Source organism: Anolis sagrei, chromosome X, assembly GCF_037176765.1.
Source record: "Anolis sagrei isolate rAnoSag1 chromosome X, rAnoSag1.mat, whole genome shotgun sequence".
NCBI lineage: Eukaryota > Metazoa > Chordata > Lepidosauria > Squamata > Dactyloidae > Anolis > Anolis sagrei.
In genome coordinates this window covers 49,402,212-49,424,661 of record NC_090034.1, presented here as the reverse complement: position 1 = coordinate 49,424,661, position 22,450 = coordinate 49,402,212, and the positions used below count along the sequence as shown (strand labels likewise).

Below are 22,450 nucleotides of genomic sequence, written 5' to 3'. Positions count from 1 at the left end.
TATTATACTGAGTTTTTATATATATATATATATATATAAGGACCGAGGCAGTTGAGTAGTTCGGCAGCTGTATCCGCGACTGAGCAGCCCTTTTGAGGATCCACTCTGCTCACCCCACATGGGGAGGGGGCTAGAAAAGGTGCCCTAAACATAGTCTGCCTCCCTCATCCCTGACTGGACTGCCGCGTCCAGTGGGGTCACCACCCTGCGGCCAAAAAAGAAAAATGAACTTTGGTACGTGGAACGTACGGACTCTGATGGACAACAGTGGCAGTGAACGCCCCGAACGCAGAACTGCCATCATTGCAAGGGAGCTGGGACGCTTCAACATCGACATAGCAGCCCTTCAGGAGACCCGGAGAGCAGGGGAGGGACAGCTGAAGGAAGAAAAAGGAGGCTACACCTTCTTCTGGAAGGGACTGCCTGAAGAAGACCAAAGAATGCACGGAGTCGGCTTTGCCATCAGAAATGATCTGGTGAAACATCTGTCCGAAGCACCCACTGGCATCAACGAACGTCTCTCAACCCTCCGAATCAATCTTGCCAAAAACCAACAGGCAACCATCATAAGTGCCTATGCACCAACACTAGATGCTGACGAAGACATCAAGGAGAAATTCTACTGTCAGCTGGACACCGTCCTATCGGGGATACCTAAGGAGGACAAAATCATCCTCCTGGGGGACTTCAATGCAAGAGTCGGGCGAGACTTCGACCTGTGGCCAGGAACCATAGGAAAAGACGGGGTTGGAAACAGCAACCCGAATGGCATCCTGCTTCTCACCAAATGTGCGGAACACAACCTTGTCATCACCAACACGCTCTTCCGCCAGAAAAACAAGTTCAAGACATCATGGAAGCACCCCCGGTCAAAGCATTGGCACCTCTTAGACTATGTAATCACACGTGCCAGAGACCGCCGTGACGTGCTCCTCACAAGAGCCATGACAGGTGCTGACGACTGCTGGACTGACCACAGGCTAATCCGATCCTCGATGGCCATCAAGATCGCTCCCAAGCGCAGACTCCAAGGCAGAAAGACAAGGCGCAAAATGAACACCCAAGCCCTTCAGGAGCCCTCCAGACGAGCCCATCTCCAAACAGCACTCAAGAACCATCTACCCACAGAACACCCCGAAAATGTTGAGGAACATTGGAACAAACTGAAGACCTCCATCATCCAAGCCTGCGAAGAAACTATTGGATACCAAGCCAAGAAACATCAAGACTGGTTTGATGAAAATGACATCGAGATCCAACAGCTAATTGACAAGAAAAGGAAAGCCTTCCAAACATGGCAGAGAAACATCAACTGTGCTGCTAAGAATTCGAGGAGGCACGAGTGGAGGGTGAAAGAGAGAAACGTGCTAGGAGGAAGGCGCGTCAAGCCAACCCCGACCGGGACCGCCTTCCACCTGGAAACCAATGCCCTCACTGCGGAAGAAGGTGCAGAGCAAGAATAGGGCTCCACAGCCACTTACGGACCCACAAGAACATTGGAGGACCATCATACTCGGAAAACGAGGGATCGCCTAAGTATATATATATATATATATATATATATATATATATATATATATATATAATTTCTGATTGAAGAAATGCATAAAATATACTGTGATACACACATATCTAAAATTATTTCTGCTTGAGGAAATGCAGAAAACTATATTAATATATATATATAGTACAATATTATACTGTTTTATAGATATACAGAGGAGTGTAATAATAATATATTATAGTGTTTTATATATATACACACAGAGACATATCTATACATATAAATAAAATATTTTAATTATTTCTGCTTGAGGAAATAAACAAAAGAATATATATAATTTCTGCTTGAAGAAATGCATAACAACATATATATATATTTAAATTATCTCTGACTGAAGAAATGCATAAACATATTAATATAAAATCATACTGTGATCTATTGATAAACATATCTTCTATCTATCTATAAACATAAAAGTGAAAATCACACAGATAGCATCCCGCCTCCGCAAACAGGCTACAGTTCCCAGTGCTGAGGAGCCTCCAAAGGCATTCCCTCCAAGGACATTGCAGGTTATAGCGGGTGCCATGAACATGTAGCCCAACCCCCGCATCCAAGTGAAGGCTTTCATTCAGGGACAATTCCATCCTACATGTTCTGTTTTTCCTCCAGAATGCACATCTCAATTGTTCCCTACTCTTTCCATTGCTGTGGAATTTGCATGACCCCACCCGCTGCCTCTCCCTAAACCCTTTCCTACTCTTTTCTATGGAACACAACAAACAGAGGAACCGATTAGCAATTGAACGTACTAGAGAGGTTTGGGGAGAATTCACCATGATTTCTAGGAGTTGTAGGTACTGGGATGTATAGTTCATCTGCAATCTAAGAGCACTCCAAATTCCACCAACGATGGACCTGGAACTAACTTGCCACACAGAACCCTCAGGACCAACAAAACATACTGGAGGGACTTTATAGGAGTTGTAGTTCACCTACATCCACAGTGCACTATGAGCCCAAACAACAATGGGTCTGGACCACACTTGGCATGCATACCCAATATGCCCAATTTTAGATAATATTATAACATATTATAATACATTATATTACAATATAATTACAATACAAGACTGCATTGTCTGACCTTTATATATAATATATAATAATATCATTTAATATTTCATTGCATTATAATATAACAGATTATAAAATAACATTATATTACATTTGGCAATTCCAAAACAATCTCCTGACATGGTAAAACTGAGAACCCAGGACGGCGGTCCCTCTAGATTAAAGGTGTTGTTGTTAAATGCCAGGTCTGTCAATGGAAAAACAACTACCATCCAAGATTTAATTCTTGACGGATGAGCACACCTGGTGCGTATAACAAGAGTCCTGGCTGGATGAGGCTGGAGGGGTCAATCTTACCCAGCTTTGCCCACCAGGATTCTCTGTGCAACATCAGCCAAAATATGGAGGGCGGGGAGGCAGGGTCACAGTGGTTTATTGGAATACCATCTCCTTGACCAGGTACCCCATTCCACAGTCAACCATGTTTGAATATGTCCACCTGAAGGTAGGTGACCGGGACAGAATAGGAATTCTGTTAGTGTACTAACCACCCCTACCTGAGCTAACTGGGGTGGTCTCAGGCCTGGCGCTGGAGTCCCAGCGGCTTATAGTAAAGGGGGACATCAACGTCCATGCAGAGTCCACCCTATCAGGAGCAGCTCAGGACTTCATGTCTTCTATGGCAACCAAGGGACTGTCCTAATTAATATCTGGTCCTACTCACTGTGCTGGATACATATTAGAGCTGATTTTCTGTCAGGTATGGGAGGAAGGTGGTGGTGTGGAGGAGATGACAATCTCTTCATTGCCATGGACCGCCCACTACCTGATCAAGTTTAGGCTTGCTGCACCCCCTAACCTCTGTAAGGGTGAAGGAGCCACCCCAGGAGGCTTATGGATTCCTAACAGTTCATGGGGAATTTCCTACTGCCTCGGTAGGTGATCCTGTCGATGCTCTGGTCACACTCTGGAACAGGGAGATGGCTAAGACAATAGACATGACTGCTCCAGAACACCCCCTCTCGAGTAGCAGAGCTAAACCTTCTCCTTGGTTTAAAAAGGAGCTGGCAGTGATGAAGCGAAAGAAGAGGAGACTACAGTGCGTGTGGCGTACAAAGCCTAGTGAATCAAACCAAACACGGTTGTGCCTACCTAAGGGCATATGCCGCGGCAATAAAAGATGCACATAAATCTTTCTTTGCAGCCAATACTGTGTCCGCAAGGAACCATCCGGCGGAGCTGTTCCGAGTAGTCAGAGGGTTGTCAAATCCTGTCTCCCAAGACGGGATCTCTGACAACGCAGTAGCCCATTGTGAAGCATTTGCTCACTTCTTTGCAGATAAAGTCACTTTTATTTATTTATTTAAAACATTTATACCCCGTCCTTCTCAATCTCCACAGAGGGACTCAGAATGGCTTCCAAACAGGCAACAATTCAGTGCCAAACATAATATAAAACACATAATACATCCACAAAATTAAAATAATTCTAAATATGAATTAAGAACCCGCTCACCAGATTTAAATCACCAGAGCTTTGATCTGCTCTAGCTTGGACTCCATGTTAAAGGCAGTCTCTGAGGATGTAACGTGAGCACCTGCTTGTCCAGTTTTGATGGATTCATTTCTATTGGTGCAGCTCAAGGATATGGACAAGATCCTTGAACAGAGTGATCACATGCATCCTAGACCCCTGTCCATCCTGGCTGATAAAAAAGCCGGGGGGGGGGGGGTTTGGCAAGGTGGGTGAAGGTGGTGGTGAATGCCTCCTTACAGGAAGGCAAGATTCCAGCCAGCTCAAAAGAAGCCATCATAAAATCACTGTTGAAGAAACCATCACTGAACCCCACCCAATTGAACAACTTTCTGAACGTATGTCCTGCTATGAACCATCGCGAAGTCTAAGATAGATGGGAGAGGCTCTGCTCTTGGTCCCACCATCCTCGCAAACGCGACTGGTGGAGACGAGAGACAGGGCCTTCTCAGTGGTGGCCCCTTGCCTGTGGAACTCTCTCCCAGGTGACATTAGGTTGGCCACCTTCCTCTTGTCCTTTAGAATGAAACTCAAAACCTGATTATGGGACCAAGCATTCGAACAGTAGAGGCAGCAATTTAGAATGAGACCAAATTTGTGTGAATGACAATGGACTGACCTGGACTATGATTTCAAACCTGCGTGATTTAAACAATGTTTTAATAATTTTATATTTTAATTGCTTTTATCATTTATTACTGTTGTTGGCATTGAATGAATGCCTGTTGTGAAGCCGCCCTGAATCCCCCTTCGGGGGGTGAGAAGGAGGAGATACAAATATGCTAAATAAATAACCAAATAAATATTACAATATAATTGCAATATAAGACTGCACTGAATGATCTTTATATATAATAACAATTATTTTATTGAATATAATGTAATAACATTATAATATAAGATTTTATTATATTACAATATAATTACAACATAATATTGCATTGACTGACCTTTATATGTAACAATATAATATAATATTTATATATAGCATACTATAGTATAATATTATATTCTATTTTATTTATTGCATTTTAATATAACAACATATATTTTATTGCATTTTAATATAACAACATATAATATCGTATTATATTACAATTTAATTACAATGTAATATAGTAAGACTGCATGGACTGACCTTTGTGTAGCAATGGGGGAACCTCATGAGGTCATGCATAGGGTCGCCTCCATTCACAGTGTTGTTATCCATCACTCTTTGGCCTGAGAATACAAATAATAATTATTAATAACGGAGTGGGAAAATGCAATTAAAAGCATAAAACTCAAAAGGCCCTTTTACTAATTTAGTAATATAATAAAATAATGTGATAAATATTATAAGAATGCAATGTAATAATAATATGTAAAATGGAATAATAGTATAATGTGATGATACAACAACAACATAAAATATTAGATAGAATAGAGCAGTGTTTCTCAACCTTCCTAATGCCTCAACCCCTTAATACAGTTCGTCATGTTGTAGTGACCCCCAACCATAACATTATTTTCATTGCTACTTCATAACTGTAATTTTGCTACTGTTCTGAATCGTCATGTAAATATCCGACATGCAGGATGTATTTTCCTTCACTGAACCAAATTTGGCACAAATACTCGATACGTTCAAATTTGAATGCTGGTGGGGTTGGGGGGGGGTGGTATTTTGACATTTGGGGATTGTAGTTGCTGGGATTTATAGTTCACCTACAATCAAAGAGCATTCTGAACTCCACCAACAATGGAATTGAACCAAACTTGCCATACAGGACTCCCATGACCAACAGAAAATACTGGAAGGGTTTGGTGGGCATTGACTTTGAGTTTTGTAGTTGTAGTTCAACTACATCCAGAGAGCACTGTGGGCTCAAACAATGATGGATCTTGACGAAAGCTGACATGAATACGCAATATGCCCAAATGTGAGCACTGGTGGAGTTTGGGGAAAATAGACCTTGATGTTTGGGAGTTGTAATTTATGGATTTTTGGTTCACCTACAATCAAAGAACATTCTGAATCTCACCAACGAGAGAACTGGGCCAAACTTCCCACACAGAACCCCTATGACCAACAGATAATACTGTGTTTTCTGATGGTCTTTTGTGACCCCTCCAGGGGTCCCGACCCCCAGGTTGAGAAACACTGGAATAGAGGAATGTAAAGTAATAATAGAATGATTATTCTATTATAAGGGCTGGCTTTAGCACAGCAGGTTAAACACCAGCTGTGATCAATCTTGTCAGTCAAAAGGCTGCCAGTTTGAAGCTAGGTCAGTTTGAGCTCCTGGCCTTTAGCCCAGCTTCTGCCTACCTAGCGGTTAGAAAGCAAAAATATGATTAGATAAATAGGTACTGCTCATTAAAAAGCAGGAAAGGTATTCTGAGACACCCAAAAGGAATGCCAGTGATTCAATCCACAAGGAGGAAGTCACAAACTAGCTCTTTGGTAGGGAGATGGAGCAACAGCACACCCCGCGCCCGCCCACCGTGGCCAGAACTGAGCAAGATGCCGAAAGATGGGGAAAGCCAATAAATATACCTCTTTTCTAATTGTCTGTCTAGCTGTGTATAAAATGGCACTGAATGCTTGCCGCATATGTATGTTCTGTGATTCATCCTGAGTCCCCTTCGGGGTAAGATGGGCGGAATATAAATACTGTTTTAAACAACTGATTTTAAAGTAGATATAACCAATTTTCGTTTTGTGTATATTTATAGTTATTTTATTTCCTGGCATGGAATGCTTGCCATATATATGTTGTCCTCTGCCCTGAGTTCCCTTCGGGGTGAGAAGGGCCAAATATAAATGTTTCAAATAAATAAATACACAAACAAACAAACAAATAAAATGATAATATGTAATACAATTTTAAAAGGTAAATGTTTCCCCTTGACATGAATTCTAGTCTTGTCCGCTTCAGGGGGCAGGGGCAATGTGATCATCTCCATTTCTAAGCCAAAGAGCCACCACTGTCAGTAGACACCTCCAAGGTCATGTGGCTGACATGACTGTATGGAGCACCGTTTACCTTCCCGCCAAGGCAGTACCTATTGATCAACTCACATTTGCATGTTTTTGTACTGCTGGTAGGCAGGAGCTGGGGCTAACAGCAGGAGCTCGCGTCGCTCCCCAGACTTGAGCTGCTGACCTTTCAGTCAGCAAGTTCAGCAGTTCAGCGGTTTAACCCACTGCGCCACAGAGGGCTCCTATATAATACGATTTAGTAATATAACAGTAGTATAATATAATGTGATAATATAAAATATAATAAGTAATGTAAAATGGAATAATAGCATAATGTGACACCATAATAATATAAAATATAAAATACAATAATGGAGGAATGTAATGTAAAAGTAGTAATTTTATAAAATAAAATACATATTATGTTATCATCACATCATAGTATTACACCATTTTGCATTCTTTACTATTCTATTTTAAATTATTATTATTATGGCAATTATCACATCAAACTATTATTCCATTTTACATATTATTATTATTATTCTGATATTCTTATAACATAATATTTTTATTATATATCACATTACTAATATAGTAATAGTATAATATAATGTAACGAAATAGAATAATATAAAAATACAATGAAATAATATTAATATATAATGTAAAATGGAACAATAGTATAATAATAAATATATAATGTAAAATATTGGAATGTAATGTAATACAAGGATAACAATATATGATAATGTTATTGTATTGACTAAATATTATTTTATATTGTTATCCTTGTATTACATTACATTCCAATATTTTACATTATATATATTATACTATTATTCCATTTTACATTATATATTATTATTAATATTATTTCATTGTATTTTTATATTATTCTATTTCATCACGTTATATTATTACTATATTACTTAATTATATTGCATATTATTCTATTTTTTCACATTGTATTACTCCATTTTACATTATATATTATGACTCTATTTTATGTTATAATATTATTATTATGACATCACATTACACTATTATTCTGTCTTATAATAATAATAATAATCTATTAATATGTAAAATATAATATTAGTATAATGTAATAATACCATAAGATAAAATATAATAATAATAATAATGAAAGCTTTGAGATGGGCAGGCAGGGGAGGCTCTTCTCTCACTACTGTCTCAAGTGGGGATGAGGGGGGGGGGTTCTCTGTAGTGGCTCTCCGGCTCTGGAATAACCTCCTAAAAGAGATTAGGTTAGTCCCCACCCTTGAATCCTTCCCATCCACCCTAAAAACATGGATTTTTAAGCAGGCTTTTGGCCTCGAGTAGGCTGAAATGGGCCCATCTGAGGTTGACACTTTAGGTGAGAATTGATGGTAGCTAGTTTTAACTACAGATGGCCTGCGTTTTTAAAATTGTGTTGTTTTATTTTATGTGTTGATAGTGGCTGCTTTTATAATTTTTATGCAATGTTTAATACTCATTTATCATTTTATGTTATATACTGCACTTGGAGTGCCTTGTAAGCCGCCCCAAGTCCCTTTCTGGGAGAAGGAGGCGGGATATAAAGTTTATTATTATTTATTAGCATTCTTATAATAATAATAAAATAAGATATTAAAATAATATAACATATAATAATATTATAATACAATAATATATAACATAACATGTAAAATGGAATAATGGTGTGATGTGATAATACTATAGTAATAATTTAATACAGAATAATCTAATAATATACAATAATATGTAATGTAAAATGGAATAACATAATATAATGTGATAGAATAATAATATAAGAACGCAAAGGAATAATAATAATAATAATAATAATAATAATAACTAGCTGTACCTGCCACACGTTACTGTGGCCAATCTTCCCTCCCTCTTTCTCTCCTTTCTTTCTTTCTTTCCCTCTTTTTCTTTTCCTTCTTCTTTCTTCCTTCTTTACCTGTTTCTTTTCTTGCTTCCTTTGCTCTTTGGTTCCATCCTTCCTTGTCTCTTACTTTCCTTCCCTCCCTCTTTCTTTCGTTCCTTCTCTCCTTCCTTTCCTCTTTCACTTTATTTCCTTCTCTCCTTCTTTTTCTCCCTGTTTTTCTCCTTATTTCCTTCCTTCCCCCTTTCTGTGTATGTGTTTTGAGTGTGCATATATGTATGCCTGTATATATTTGTGTATGTGTATATATGTATTTGTATGCATATGTGGTTTTGCACATGCGTTGTAATGTATTTTTTTTTTTGCTTTTTAATTTTCTCCTGCTGTTTTTATGAGTGATGGTCACTTGTTGGCCTGATACGTGTCTTGTGTCCAAATTTGGTGTCAATTTGTCCAGTGGTTTTTGAGTTAGGTTAATCCCACAAACGAACATTACATTTTTATTTATATAGATAGATAGAATAATATAGGGTGATAACAACAGAAATACCATTCAAAATCCGAATATATTTTTGTCGTTCCTGACACGACCCAAAAAAAAAAACCGAATATATGAAAATGTAATAATAGAATGATAATAATAATGTTCCCTCCAAAACCAGAATAAAATAATTATAGAATAATAATTACTAATAGTATACAACAACAATAGAATAGAGGATTATATTAATAATAGAATAGAATTAAAATACAATAAAAGAATAGAATAAAATAAAATAATGTAATGACAATGTATTGTTGAAGGCTTTCATGGCCGGAATCACTGGGTTGTTGTAGGTTTTTTCGGGCTATATGGCCATGGTCTAAAGGCATTCTCTCCTGACGTTTCGCCTGCATCTATGGCAAGCATCCTCAGAGGTAGTGAGGTTTGTTGGAAGTAGGAAAGTGGCCTATATATCTGTGGAAAGACCAGGGTGGGACAAAGGACTCTTGTCTGTTGGAGCCAGGTGTGAATGTTTCAACTGACCACCTTGATTAGCATTTGATTGCCTGGCAGTGCCTGGAGCACTCCTTCGTTGAGAGGTGATTAGATGTCCTTGTTTGTTTCCTCTCTGTCGCTGTGCTGTTCTATAATAATAATAATGGCTATTGGTGTTAATTGTGTATTGTTGTTAATTGTATACTTTTCTATAATATGATGTTAACTGTTTTTTATACCGTGTTATGGTAGCATTGAATTTTTGCTGTTCTTGTTGTTAACCGCTGTGAGTCGCCTAAGGGCTGAGAACAGCGGTATACAAATAAAGTAAATAAATAAATAAAGTAAATAAATATTAATAATAAATATATAAATAGAATATATATATATATATATATATATATATACATACACACATATATATAAATAGAATAGAATATAAATGGGGTTTATATATCTGTGGAAAGACCAGGGTGGGACAAAGGACTCTTGTCTGTTGGAGCCAGGTGTGAATGTTTCAACTGACCACCTTGATTAGCATTTGATTGCCTGGCAGAGCCTGGAGCAATCCTTCGTTGAGAGGTGATTAGATGTCCTTGTTTGTTTCCTCTCTGTCGCTGTGCTGTTCTATAATAATAATAATGGCTATTGGTGTTAATTGTGTATTGTTGTTAATTGTATACTTTTCTATAATATGATGTTAACTGTTTTTTATACCGTGTAATGGTAGCATTGAATTTTTGCTGTTCTTGTTGTTAACCGCTGTGAGTCGCCTAAGGGCTGAGAACAGCGGTATACAAATAAAGTAAATAAATAAATAAAGTAAATAAATATTAATAATAAATATATAAATAGAATATATATATATATATATATACATACACACATATATATAAATAGAATAGAATATAAATGGGGTTTATATATCTGTGGAAAGACCAGGGTGGGACAAAGGACTCTTGTCTGTTGGAGCCAGGTGTGAATGTTTCAACTGACCACCTTGATTAGCATTTGATTGCCTGGCAGAGCCTGGAGCAATCCTTCGTTGAGAGGTGATTAGACGTCCTTGTTTGTTTCCTCTCTGTCGTTGTGCTGTACTATAATAATAATAATGGCTATTGGTGTTAATTGTATATTGTTGTTAATTGTATACTTTTCTATAATATGTTATGATGTTAACTGTTTTTTATACCGTGTTATGGTAGCATTGAATTTTTGCTGTTCTAGTTGTTAACCGCTGTGAGTCGCCTAAGGGCTGAGAACAGCGGTATACAAATAAAGTAAATAAATAATAATAATAATATATAAATAGAATATATATATATATATATATATATAGAATAGAATATAAATGGGGTTTATATATCTGTGGAAAGACCAGGGTGGGACAAAGAACTTTTCTCTGTTGGAGCTAAGACAGAATATATAGAATAGAGTAGAATAACAACAATTCTGTTCTATAATAATAATAATGGCTATTGGTGTTAATTGTATATTGTTGTTAATTGTATACCTTTCTATAATATGTTATGATGTTAACTGTTTTTTATACCGTGTTATGGTAGCATTGAATTTTTGCTGTTCTTGTTGTTAACTGCTGTGAGTCGCCTAAGGGCTGAGAACAGCGGGATATAAATAAAGTAAATAAATAAATAAAGTAATTAAATAATAATAATATATAAATAGAATATATATATATATATATATATATATATATATAATAGTATATAAATGGGGTTTATATATCTGTGGAAAGACCAGGGTGGGACAAAGAACTCTTGTCTGTTGGAGCTATGACAGAATATATAGAATAGAGTAGAATAACAACAATAAAATAATATAATACTGTATTAATAGCTGAATATAATGGTAGATAATAATAGAACATAGAACATAATAGTAAAATAATAGGAATAGTATTACATAATAATAGAAGAAAATATTAATAATATTAGAGAATATTACTAGAACAGAATAATAATGGGATAATAGATTCTGCTCTTCTTCTGCCTCTTCCCATACCATAGAGCCTACCTGGGCTGTGGTCTAGAGAGGCCCCCTGCGCGGGCGCGCGACCTGCGGGGTCCTCCGGAGCCTGCCCGGGAGCGCTGCTCTGCTTCTGCTTGGCCTTCTGCTCCTCCTTTCTCTTCGGGATCCGCCATCAACCGAAAGAAGGCAGGCAGGAAAGAAGGAAGGAAGGCTCCGCGCCCCGCCCCCCGTCCCCTTTTAATGCCCGCCGCGCAGGCGCCGATGACGGCGGCCTGCCGGGGACACACCGGAAGATCAGGCGCCGTTGGTGGGCAGAAGTCTCCTTTCCGCGCAGGCGCGTCGCTGTCCGCCCCCCCCTCCCCGCGCGCTCTTTCGCTCATTCCCTTTGGGCACGCGCAGCACACGCCTCTCGCCTCAGCGTTCTCCCTTTTGCGCATGCGCGTCACTGCTATCGCTTGCTTCCTCGCTCATTCCCCGTGCACATGCGCAGCACGGCCCTCATGTCCAAGGGCTTGCCTCTCAGCTGCACACGCGCAGCGTAATCCTCTCCCTCTGCGTTCTGCCTTTTGCGCACGCGCGGCACTGTTTTGCCCCTTCTCTCGCTTCTTCCCATTGCGCATGTGCTCTCGCCTTAGCGACTGAACGCCTCTCTCGAAAGACATCGTGCGCATGCGCAAACTCCCAACCGCTTTCCTATCGGAGGACCCCACTTTTGGACAGCCTTGTTCGAGGTGCCCTCCGTGTTCGCCTGACGGTTTCGCTACGTCGCCATAGCAACCCTAGCTAGGTGAAAGCGCGGTTTTTTTTTCATAGTGCGGACACGATTGCTAAAGTCTTACTCTAACAAGTTTCTTGTATAAGGAAAGGGAAAGGGATTGCTTTAGGCGTTTGTGATAGACAGTTGGACTCTCCGAGTTTGAATTCGTTGGAAGGAGGGAGGCCTTGTGAGCTATTTCTCCAATTAAATTAGTATTGGGTTGTTGTAGGTTTTTCCGGGCTATATGGCCATGTTCTAAAGGCATTTTCTCCTGACGTTTCGCCTGCATCTATGGCAAGCATCCTCACAGGTTGTGAGGTCTGTTGGAACTAGGAAAAAGGGTTTATATACCTGTGGAATGACCAGGGTGGGACAAAGGACTCTTGTCTGCTGGAGCTAGGTGTGAATGTTTCAACTGACCACCTTGATTAGCATATAATGGCCTGACAGTGCCTAGAGCAAACTTTTGTTGAGGTGGTCATTATTATTATTATTATTATTGTTATTATTATAGATAGATAGAGGTATGGATACATTATTTAAATATTTTAAAAACAAAGTTTTAAACGAATTTAGTAAACCTTTACTAATATTAAAGTGCATTTGTCTTTAATGGTTTAAAGAATAATGTTAATATTACGTATTTTATCATTTTTAAATATTAATTAGTATTCATATTTAATTCTTATTAAATATTGTTAGATTGTTACTATGTGTATAAACCGATTCTCCAGTATTGGAGTTCAATATTCTATATTTTATTCTTATTAAATATTATTAAAATATTTATTTTATTATTGTTGTTTTTAAATTTTAAATCAATTATATTTAATTTATTTGTTTATTATTTTATTTATTATTAAATATTAATAAATGCTTTTAATATTATTTTATTTATTTATTTATCAATATTTTATTGATTCTTATTCATATTTATTATTTATTAAATGTATTATTATTATTTGTTATTAAATATTATTAGATTTTTACTATGTATATAAACTGATTCTTTATTTATTTATTTATTTCATGGCTCAGGGCGGCCTCACACAAGCACCATACGATGTCAACAAATAAACAATTCGAAGTACAATTAAAGCATTAAAAACCATTAAAACACTAAAAATAATTCAAGCCCATTATACAGTTCATTAGACAGTAGATTATACATGCCGGTAAAACCAAAAAAGTCAGATTCAATGTCATAAATATCCTAAAATCTCTATGTTTTTATCCTATATATTTATATTTTAAATGTATTTCTAAATTATTTAAATTGTTTCTTTCAATAACTTCTTAAACCCTTTTTAAAAAGTTAAGTGATGAAACAATAATTTTATTAAAGTATATTATTATAGTTTAATATTATGTAGTGGGTTAGACCGCTGAGCTGCTGAACTTGCTGATTAAAAGGTTGGTGGTTCGAATCCAGGAAGCGGGGTGAGCTCCCGCTGTTAGGCCCAGCTTCTGCCAACCTAGCAGTTCAAAAACATGGAAATGTGAATCGATCAATAGGTATCATTTTGGCGGGAAAGTAATGGTGCTCCATGTAGTCATGCCAACCACATGACCTTGGAGGTGTCTACAGACAATGCCGGCTCTTCACCTTAGAAATGTAGATAACCCCCCCCCCCCCCAGTGGGACACAACTAGACAATGTCAGGGGAAACCTTTATCTTTTTATTATGTATTTATTATTTTTATTATTTTAATATTTTATTGTTTTCTTATTATTATTATTTAGATGGAGAAAACCTCAAAGAAAAGGTAAGAAAAAGCATTATTTTGTTTATTTAATTTATTTAATGATTTATTTCTCTTATCTGATTGAAGCAATAATTTAAATATTAACATATTTTATGTATTAAAATATTTTAAATACTAAAATAATATTTTAAATACTTATAATGTTTTAATATTTCAAGGCCTAAGGTTTTATTTAATGATTTGTTTGTTCTCATTTATTATTATATTAACATGTATTATGATATTACATTATTATAATATTTAATGCATATTTATCATTTTAAGGTATAATTTTAATTTTGTACTATATTTCATTATATGATGTATAATTTATGTTATATATTTGAATATTTCTTTGTAGTCATTATTTTAGTATTACAGTATTTATTGTTATTAAGAAGTGGACTGTTTTTAATTAAATCCTTATAATGGTTTTTGATTACTAATATTATGTTTTAAAGCATGTTTTAATTTCTGTAAATATGTGAATATATCTTTATGTAATATATATATGGCATTTGAGGATTGAGTCAATAACCCTTGTCCACATGGAAGGATGGCGATGAATTGTGACTGTATTGACAACTTGGCTTGTGTAATGTGATGATGATGTTTTTATTGTACTTATATTTTAATATATAATGATGATGCATTGTGCTGTATTGTATATTACTGTATATGAACACATGTTGTGAACCAGCCTGAGTACCTTCTTGGAGGCGAGAAGACTGGTATATAAAACTTTTAAATAAATAAATATAAATATGACATAATTATGAATATTACACCATGTCTGTCATTGCTGGGATTCATTATGCTCTCTGGATGCAGAATGTTCTCTTGGCCTTGTTGGGTCTGTGTGTCAAACTTGGTTCAAGTCCATCACAACTCCCACGAGGGTAGGTCAGTCCACGCCAAACCCCTCCAGTATGTTCGGTTGGTCATGAAGGATCTGTGTGCCAAGTTTCATAGAATCATAGAATAATAGAGTTGGAAAAGAACTCGTGGGCCATCCATTCCAACCCCATTCTGCCAAGAAGCAGGAAAATCGCATTCAAAGCCCCCCTGACAGATGACCATCCACCCTCTGTTTAAAAGCGTCCAAAGAAGGAATCTCCACCACCCTCCGGAGCAGAGAGTTCGACTGCTGAACAGCTCTCACTGTTAGGAGTTCTTCCTAATGTTCAGGTGGAATTCCCTTTCCTGGAGTTTGAAGCCATTCTTCCACGTTCTAGTCTCCAGGACAGGAGAAAAAAGCCTGCTTCCGCCTCCAACTTCCCCTCACCTCTTGATCCATGGTCCTCATCAGGTCTTGATCCATGGCTCTCATCCCCGCCAACCGCCTCGAGTCGCCTCCGGGCTGAAAGGGGCGGTATACAAGTATAGTAAATAAATAAATAAATGTCTCTTCTCAGCTTTCACTTCTGCAGACTAAACATACCCAGCTCTTTAAACCGCTCCTCATAGGGCTTGTTCTCCTGACCCTTGATTATTTTAGTCACCCTCCTGTGGACACATTCCAGCTTAGAGTCAACATCTCCCTTCAATTGCGGTGCCCAGAATTGGACACAGTGTGATTTCAGGTGTGATTCTGCCTTAGGCAGAACAGAGAAAGAAGACTACCATAACTTCCTTAGATCTAGACACTAAGCTCCTATTTATACAGGCCAAAATCCCATTGACTTTTTTAGCTGCCGCATGACATTGTTGGCTCATGTTTAACTTCTTCTCCACAAGGACTCCAAGATCTTTTTCGCGCGTCGTTCTGTCGAGCCAGACATCCCTCCTTTCATTTTTTCTGCCCAAGTGGAGTGTCTTGCATTTGTCTCTGATGAACTTCATTGTATTAGTTTTGGCCCATCATCTCTCTAATCTGTTAAGATCGTTTTGAATTCTGTTGTCTTCTGGAGTTTTGGCTATCCCTTTCAATTCGGTCCTTTCTGCAAACTTGATGATCATGCCTTCTCACCCTTCCTCTGTTGTTGTTCATTCGTTCAGTCGTTTCCAACTCTTTGTGACCTCATGGACCAGCCCACACCAGAGCTCCCTGTCGGCCGTCACCTCCCCCAGCTCCTTCAGAATCAAGCCAGTCACTTCCTGGATGCCAAACATCCATCTTGGTTGGCCTCTCTTCCTTTTTCCTTCCATTTTCCCTAGCATAACTGTCCTCTCCAAGCTTTCCTTTCTTCTCATGATGTGGCCAAAGTACTTCAACTTTGTCTCTAAAATCCTTCCCTCCAATGAGCAGTCGGGCTTTATTTCCTGAAGTATGGACTGGATGGATCTTCTAGCGGTTCAAGGCACTCTCAGAACTTTCCTCCAACACCACATTTCAAAAGCATTGATCTTCCTTCACTCAGCCTTCCTTATGGTCAAGCTCTCACATCTGTAGGCGACTATGGGGAATAACATTGCTTTAACTATGCGGATCTTCATTGTCAGTGTGATGTCTCTACTCCACTATTTTATTGAGATTGGACATTGCTCTCCTCCCAAGAAGTAAGCGTCTTCTGATTTCCTGGCCACAGTCTGCATCTGCAGTAATCTTTGCACCTAGAAATACAAAGTCTGTCACGGCCTCCACGTTTTCTCCCTCTATTTCTCAATTGTCAATCATTCTTGTTGCCATAATCTTGGTTTTTTTATGTTTAACTGCAACCCAGCTTTTGCACTTTCTTCTTTCACCTTGGTTAGAAGGCTCCTCAGCTCCTCCTCGCTTTCAGCCATCAAAGTGGTATCATCTGCATATCTAAGGTTGTCAGTGTTTCTTCCAGCAGTTTTCACCCCAGCCTTGCATTCGTCAAGCCCCGCACATCGCATGATGTATTCTGCATACAAGTTGAATAGGTTGGGTGAGAGTATGCAGCCTTGCTGTACGCCTTTCCCAATCTTGAACCACCCTTCCTCTAAGTCAGGAATAAAGATGTTGCACAAACCGGGCCCAGGACGGAACCCTGCTTACGGCACTCCACTCACTTCTTTCCCGGGTGAAGAGGAAGCATTGGGGAGAATCACCCTCTGGGTTCTTTTGCTTAACCAATTACAGATCCACCAAATAATAGCCTTTCCTAGCCCACATTTGGCTGGTTTGTTTGCCAAAAGGTCATGGCAGACCTTGTCAAAGGAAGGCCTTCCTGAAATCCAAATACGCTCCATCCACAGCATTCCCTGCATCTATCCAGCTTGTAACTATTGAAAAAAGATATCAGATGAGCCTGGCATGACTTCTTTTTGATCAATCCATGTTGACTCTTGGCGATGACCGCATTTCTGTCTAAGTGTTTGTGGACTACTTAATGATCTATTCCAGAATCTTGCCTGGTATTGACGTGAGGCTGACCGGATGGCAATTGTTTGGGACTGTCCTTTTTTCCCTCTTGAAAATAGATAGGAGACACATTTGCCAACGTCCAATCTGCTGAGACTTCTCCAAGAACTTTCAAAGATGGTTGCCAGTGGCTCCAAAATGACTTCTGCTAGTTCCTTTAATACTCTTTGATGTAGTTGATCTGTCCCTGGGGACTGGAATTCATTTAGAGTGGCCACGTATTCCTTAACAACTTGTTTCCCTATTTGGGTTTGGATTTCCCCTCATCCTTCATCCACTCCATGTTGCTGAAGTTGAGAATGGCTTTTTTGTGTGAGAAGACTGGGGCAAAGAAGGCATTAAGTTGTTCTCCCTTTTTCCAATCTCCTGACAGCATTGCCCCATCTTCTCCTTGTTTAGTCCAGATCCGTCATTCCTGGGGGTTGCAGAGCTCTGTGGGAGCTGAATCGGGTGAAAGTACTGTGATCCATCTTCCCTCAAACCGCTGCATTGTGTATAGTGGGTCATGGGGGATTTGTGTGCCAAGTTTGGTCCAGGTCCGTCATTTGTGGGGGTTGCAGTGGTCTCAGGAAGTGAGTGAAGGTAGTTTAGGTCCCATCATCTGCGGTACATCCTTCCCCCAAATCGCATCAGGACGCACTGTAGGTCATGGGAGCTCTGCGTGCCAAGTTTGGTCCTGATACGTCATTGGTGGGGGTTGCAGTGGTCTGCGGGAGCCTTATTTATTTATTTCGAGCACTTTTACCCCGCCCTTCTCAATCTTGAGGGTGGGGAGGGGGGGACTCAGGGCAACTTCCAGTTGGCAACAATTCGATGCCGCATAATAAAATACTGTTTGATTTGCATTGTCCCATAGTTGTAGGAAATAGCACCCCTTTTGCATTTTTTCCAGGGTTGTTACAGACTCAGCAACACCCTGATAGTTAACCATTGACACAGGCTTGAAGTCAGCCTGCAAAGTCTTTGCTGCTGTTGGCTTGCAAAAGTATCGTTTTGATTTTGAGACCGCCCCTTTTTCCTGGGGATGAAATCTCCATTTTAGAAGCTCTTCTGCCTTCTACAGTATACAGCAAAAGACTCCGATGTGCTTGTGGTCAAGCCAGGCCAGCTCAGACATACCATTGTAAGTACTAACCTCTTGCCTTTAAAACTAGTTCTGAGTTTAGATAGGGAAAGACCTGCTCTTTCTAAAATAGCAACTCAGCACTAGGGCAGAGAATATCCCAGGATTTCTCTGCCATTGGAAGAAGCTCTAACTGCTTTGCCTCCAAGCTAGTTTTGAGTTTAGATAAGGAAAGACCTGCTCTTTCTAGTATAGCAACTCAGGGCTAGGGTAGAGAGTATTCCAGGATTTCTCTACCATTGGAAGAAATTAACTCAGCAGCTGAAGGGAAAAGTAAGAAAGGAACATCCACATGGTTTTATAAGTTGACTGTTTGTATTTGTAACCTCAACAAGTTGTGCCAAGCCTGTCAAGGACTTTGAGAAAATAAAAATCTTGTTTGATGTCCAATCTGGAGATGTCTTAGTTGCTGGGACTCCTGATCTTCAAAGTAAGGCTCCCGCGGTCCACCCAGCTAAAGAAAGAAGCACATCATAGTTTCAACCTTAAAGTGCCTAGGTGTGACTGCACAAATACGAAACACCAATAATTATAATAGTTTAAAACATTAAAACAATATAGTTGCAGTCTACTGAACTATTACCAGTCTGGTGGCCATTATCTAGCCGAATTCTATGTTTGAGTACTCCATTTAACTTATCCGTAATCCATTTCCAAGCTATTGTCAACATTGTCATTGTCATTTCCGCCTAATTACCCTAAAGCCTGGTCCCACATCCATGTTTTTACCTTCTTTCTCAAGGTGAGGTGGGATGATGATAACCTAATTTCCCTAGTGAGTGAATTCTACAGGCAGGGGGCCACCACCGAGAAGGCCCTGTCCCTCGTTCCTGCCAAGCGTGTTTGAGACAGAGGTGGGGCCGAGAGCAGGGCCTCCCCAGAAGATCTTAAACTTTGAGGTGGGACGTAGAAGGAGATATGTTTATTAATGACTTAGATGAAGGGTTAGAAGGCAGGATCATCAAGTTTGCAGACGACACCAAATTGGGAGGGATAGCCAATACTCCAGAGGACAGGAGCAGGATTCAAAACGATCTTGACAGATTAGAGAGATGGGCCAAAGCTAACAAAATGAAGTTCAACATGGACAAATGCAAGATACTCCACTTAGGCAGAAAAAACGAAATGCAAAGATACAGAATGGGGGACAATGCCTGGCTCGAGAGCAGTACGTGTGAAAAAGATCTTGGAGTCCTAGTAGACAACAAGTTAAACATGAGCCAACAATGTGATGTGGCAGCAAAAAAAGCGAATGGGATTTTGGCCTGCATCAATAGGAGCATAGTGTCTAGATCTAGGGAAGTAATGCTACCCCTCTATTCCGCTTTGGTTAGACCACACCTGAAATATTGTGTCCAATTCTGGGCACCACAATTCAAGAGAGATATTGAGAAGCTGGAGTGTGTCCAGAGGAGGGCGACTAAAATGATCAAGGGTCTGGAGAACAAGCCCTATGAGGAGCGGCTTAAGGAGCTGGGCATGTTTAGCCTGAAGAAGAGAAGGCTGAGAGGAGATATGATAGCCATGTATAAATATGTGAGAGAAAGCCACAGGGAGGAGGGAGCAAGCTTGTTTTCTGCTTCCTTGGAGACTAGGACGCGGAACAATGGCTTCAAACTACAAGAGAGGAGATTCCATCTGAACATGAGGAAGAACTTCCTGACTGTGAGAGCCGTTCAGCAGTGGAACTCTCTGCCCCGGAGTGTGGTGGAGACTCCTTCTTTGGAGGCTTTTAAACAGAGGCTGGATGGCCATCTGTCAGGGGTGATTTGAATGCAATATTCCTGCTTCTTGGCAGTGGGTTGGACTGGATGACCCATGAGGTCTCTTCCAACTCTTTGATTCTATGTATGCTATGTATAGATTTTTATCGGTCAAAACCAGCACTTTGAATTGTGCTCGGAATTGGATCGGCAGCCAGTGGAGCTGACATCAATTGAAAGTACTGCAAGACCCATCATCCATGGTCCGTCTTGGGTGGTGGGCAATGTGGTTTTGTGGAGAACATTGGCAGGGCTCTTGGACATGTTCGTGGTGCTCACTATAACCTGCAATGTCATTGGAGGGAGGGCCTTTGGTGTCTCCTTGGCAGTGGGAACTATAGCTGTTTGTGGAAGTGGGAGCATGTCTGTGAAAGTGGACATCCCAGCCACATACACAGAGCACTGTGTCTCCCACGAATGATGAACCTGGACCAAAGTTGGCACATAGACACACACACACACACACACACACCCCCCATGACCAAGGGAACATAGTGGAGGGGTTTTGAGGGGACTGACCCACCTGCGTGGGAGTTGGGTCCAGGGGGCATTCTGAAACCCAGCAATGATGCATCTGGACCAAACTTGACACAAGGACCCAACATGGCCAACTGTGCATACAGGTGAGGATTGGGTGTGATTGACCTTGGATCTGGGACTTGTAGTTCACCCTTATCCCGAGAGCACTGAACCCAGCCGACAAACGCCCTTGCTAGTCCCCAAGCTATAAATAAATATAATTAAGTATACTATAATAATCACATAATAAAAATATTGTATAAAATAATAATAATAATCTGGCACAAGCCAGTCAAGGTGGTCCCAGTGGTGATTGGCAAACTGAGTGCAGTGCCTAAAGACCTTGGCCTGCACTTAAACACAATCGGTGCTGACAAAATTACCATTTGCCAGCTGCAGAAGGTCACCTTACTGGGATCTGCAAGCATTATTCGCCAATATATCACACAGTCTTAGACACTTGGGAAGTATCCAACATGTGATCCAATACAACAGCCAGCAGAGGGATCTTTTCTGCTGTGGACTCATCTTGTTATGTTTCAAATAACAATAATGTTAATTTTTTTTATTTTGAAGCGGGAAGCTCCCCAAGTCCCAAAAATCCCATAATGTTAAAGAAGATGGAAGAAATCGCCGGATTTTATATCGCGTTGATTATAACTGGAATCGAGGAGGGCGATTAAAAGAACTGCGTATCAGGTAATATATTATTATTATTATATTCATTGTTATTATTATCATACTACCATATATGAACAATGGATTGCTTCCACTTTATTATTATTATATATAATTCTCCTATATTATATTTATTTTAGTACTATTATCATATAGTATTATAAATATATAATGAATATTATTTTATTTTAAGTATTATATATTATATTGTTATGTTATTGAATGTTATGTTATTTCTGTATATACTCGAGTATAAGCCAACCGAAATATAAGCCAAGACTCCTAATTTTACCACAAAAAACCTGGGAAAAATTATTGACTCAAATATAAGCCAAGGGTGGGAATTGCAGCAGCTACTGGTAAATTTCAAAAAGAAAAAGAAATACCAATAAAATTACATGAATTGAGGCATAAGTAGGTTTCATGTTTTTGAATATTTACCATATTTCAAAGACATACAGGAGGGTCAACAAAAACAATATGGTATCAACAATCTATATCTATATATATATCTATATATATATATATATATAAATGCTCAGTGCATAACAAGTACCTTAAAAATAAAAGAACCAATGAACGAAATCACAC

The 22,450-nt window shown here is 39.1% G+C and overlaps 2 protein-coding genes across 8 annotated transcripts in view; one reads left to right on the top strand and one right to left on the bottom strand.

Annotated features, from left to right (window-relative positions):
• The window catches only part of EIF4ENIF1 (eukaryotic translation initiation factor 4E nuclear import factor 1), a 47,879-nt gene extending 35,520 nt beyond the window's left edge, over nt 1-12,359 (bottom strand). For both annotated transcript variants that reach the window (XM_060785209.2, XM_060785210.2), the window contains exons 1-2: nt 11,991-12,359; nt 5,254-5,336 (exon numbers count right to left, since the gene is read on the bottom strand). In XM_060785209.2, coding sequence (XP_060641192.2) covers nt 5,254-5,325 — 72 coding nt within the window. In that variant the 5' untranslated portion in view covers nt 5,326-5,336; nt 11,991-12,359. The remainder of the gene's footprint in view (nt 1-5,253; nt 5,337-11,990) is intronic.
• Nucleotides 12,360-12,542: 183 nt separating this feature from the next.
• The window catches only part of SFI1 (SFI1 centrin binding protein), a 41,090-nt gene continuing 31,182 nt past the window's right edge, over nt 12,543-22,450 (top strand). For 4 of the 6 annotated variants that reach the window (XM_067473342.1, XM_067473343.1, XM_067473341.1 and 1 more), the window contains exons 1-3: nt 12,739-13,020; nt 14,447-14,469; nt 21,758-21,880. In XM_067473342.1, coding sequence (XP_067329443.1) covers nt 12,994-13,020; nt 14,447-14,469; nt 21,758-21,880 — 173 coding nt within the window. In that variant the 5' untranslated portion in view covers nt 12,739-12,993. The other 2 variants (XM_060785211.2, XM_060785212.2) reach the window with 2 other exon arrangements.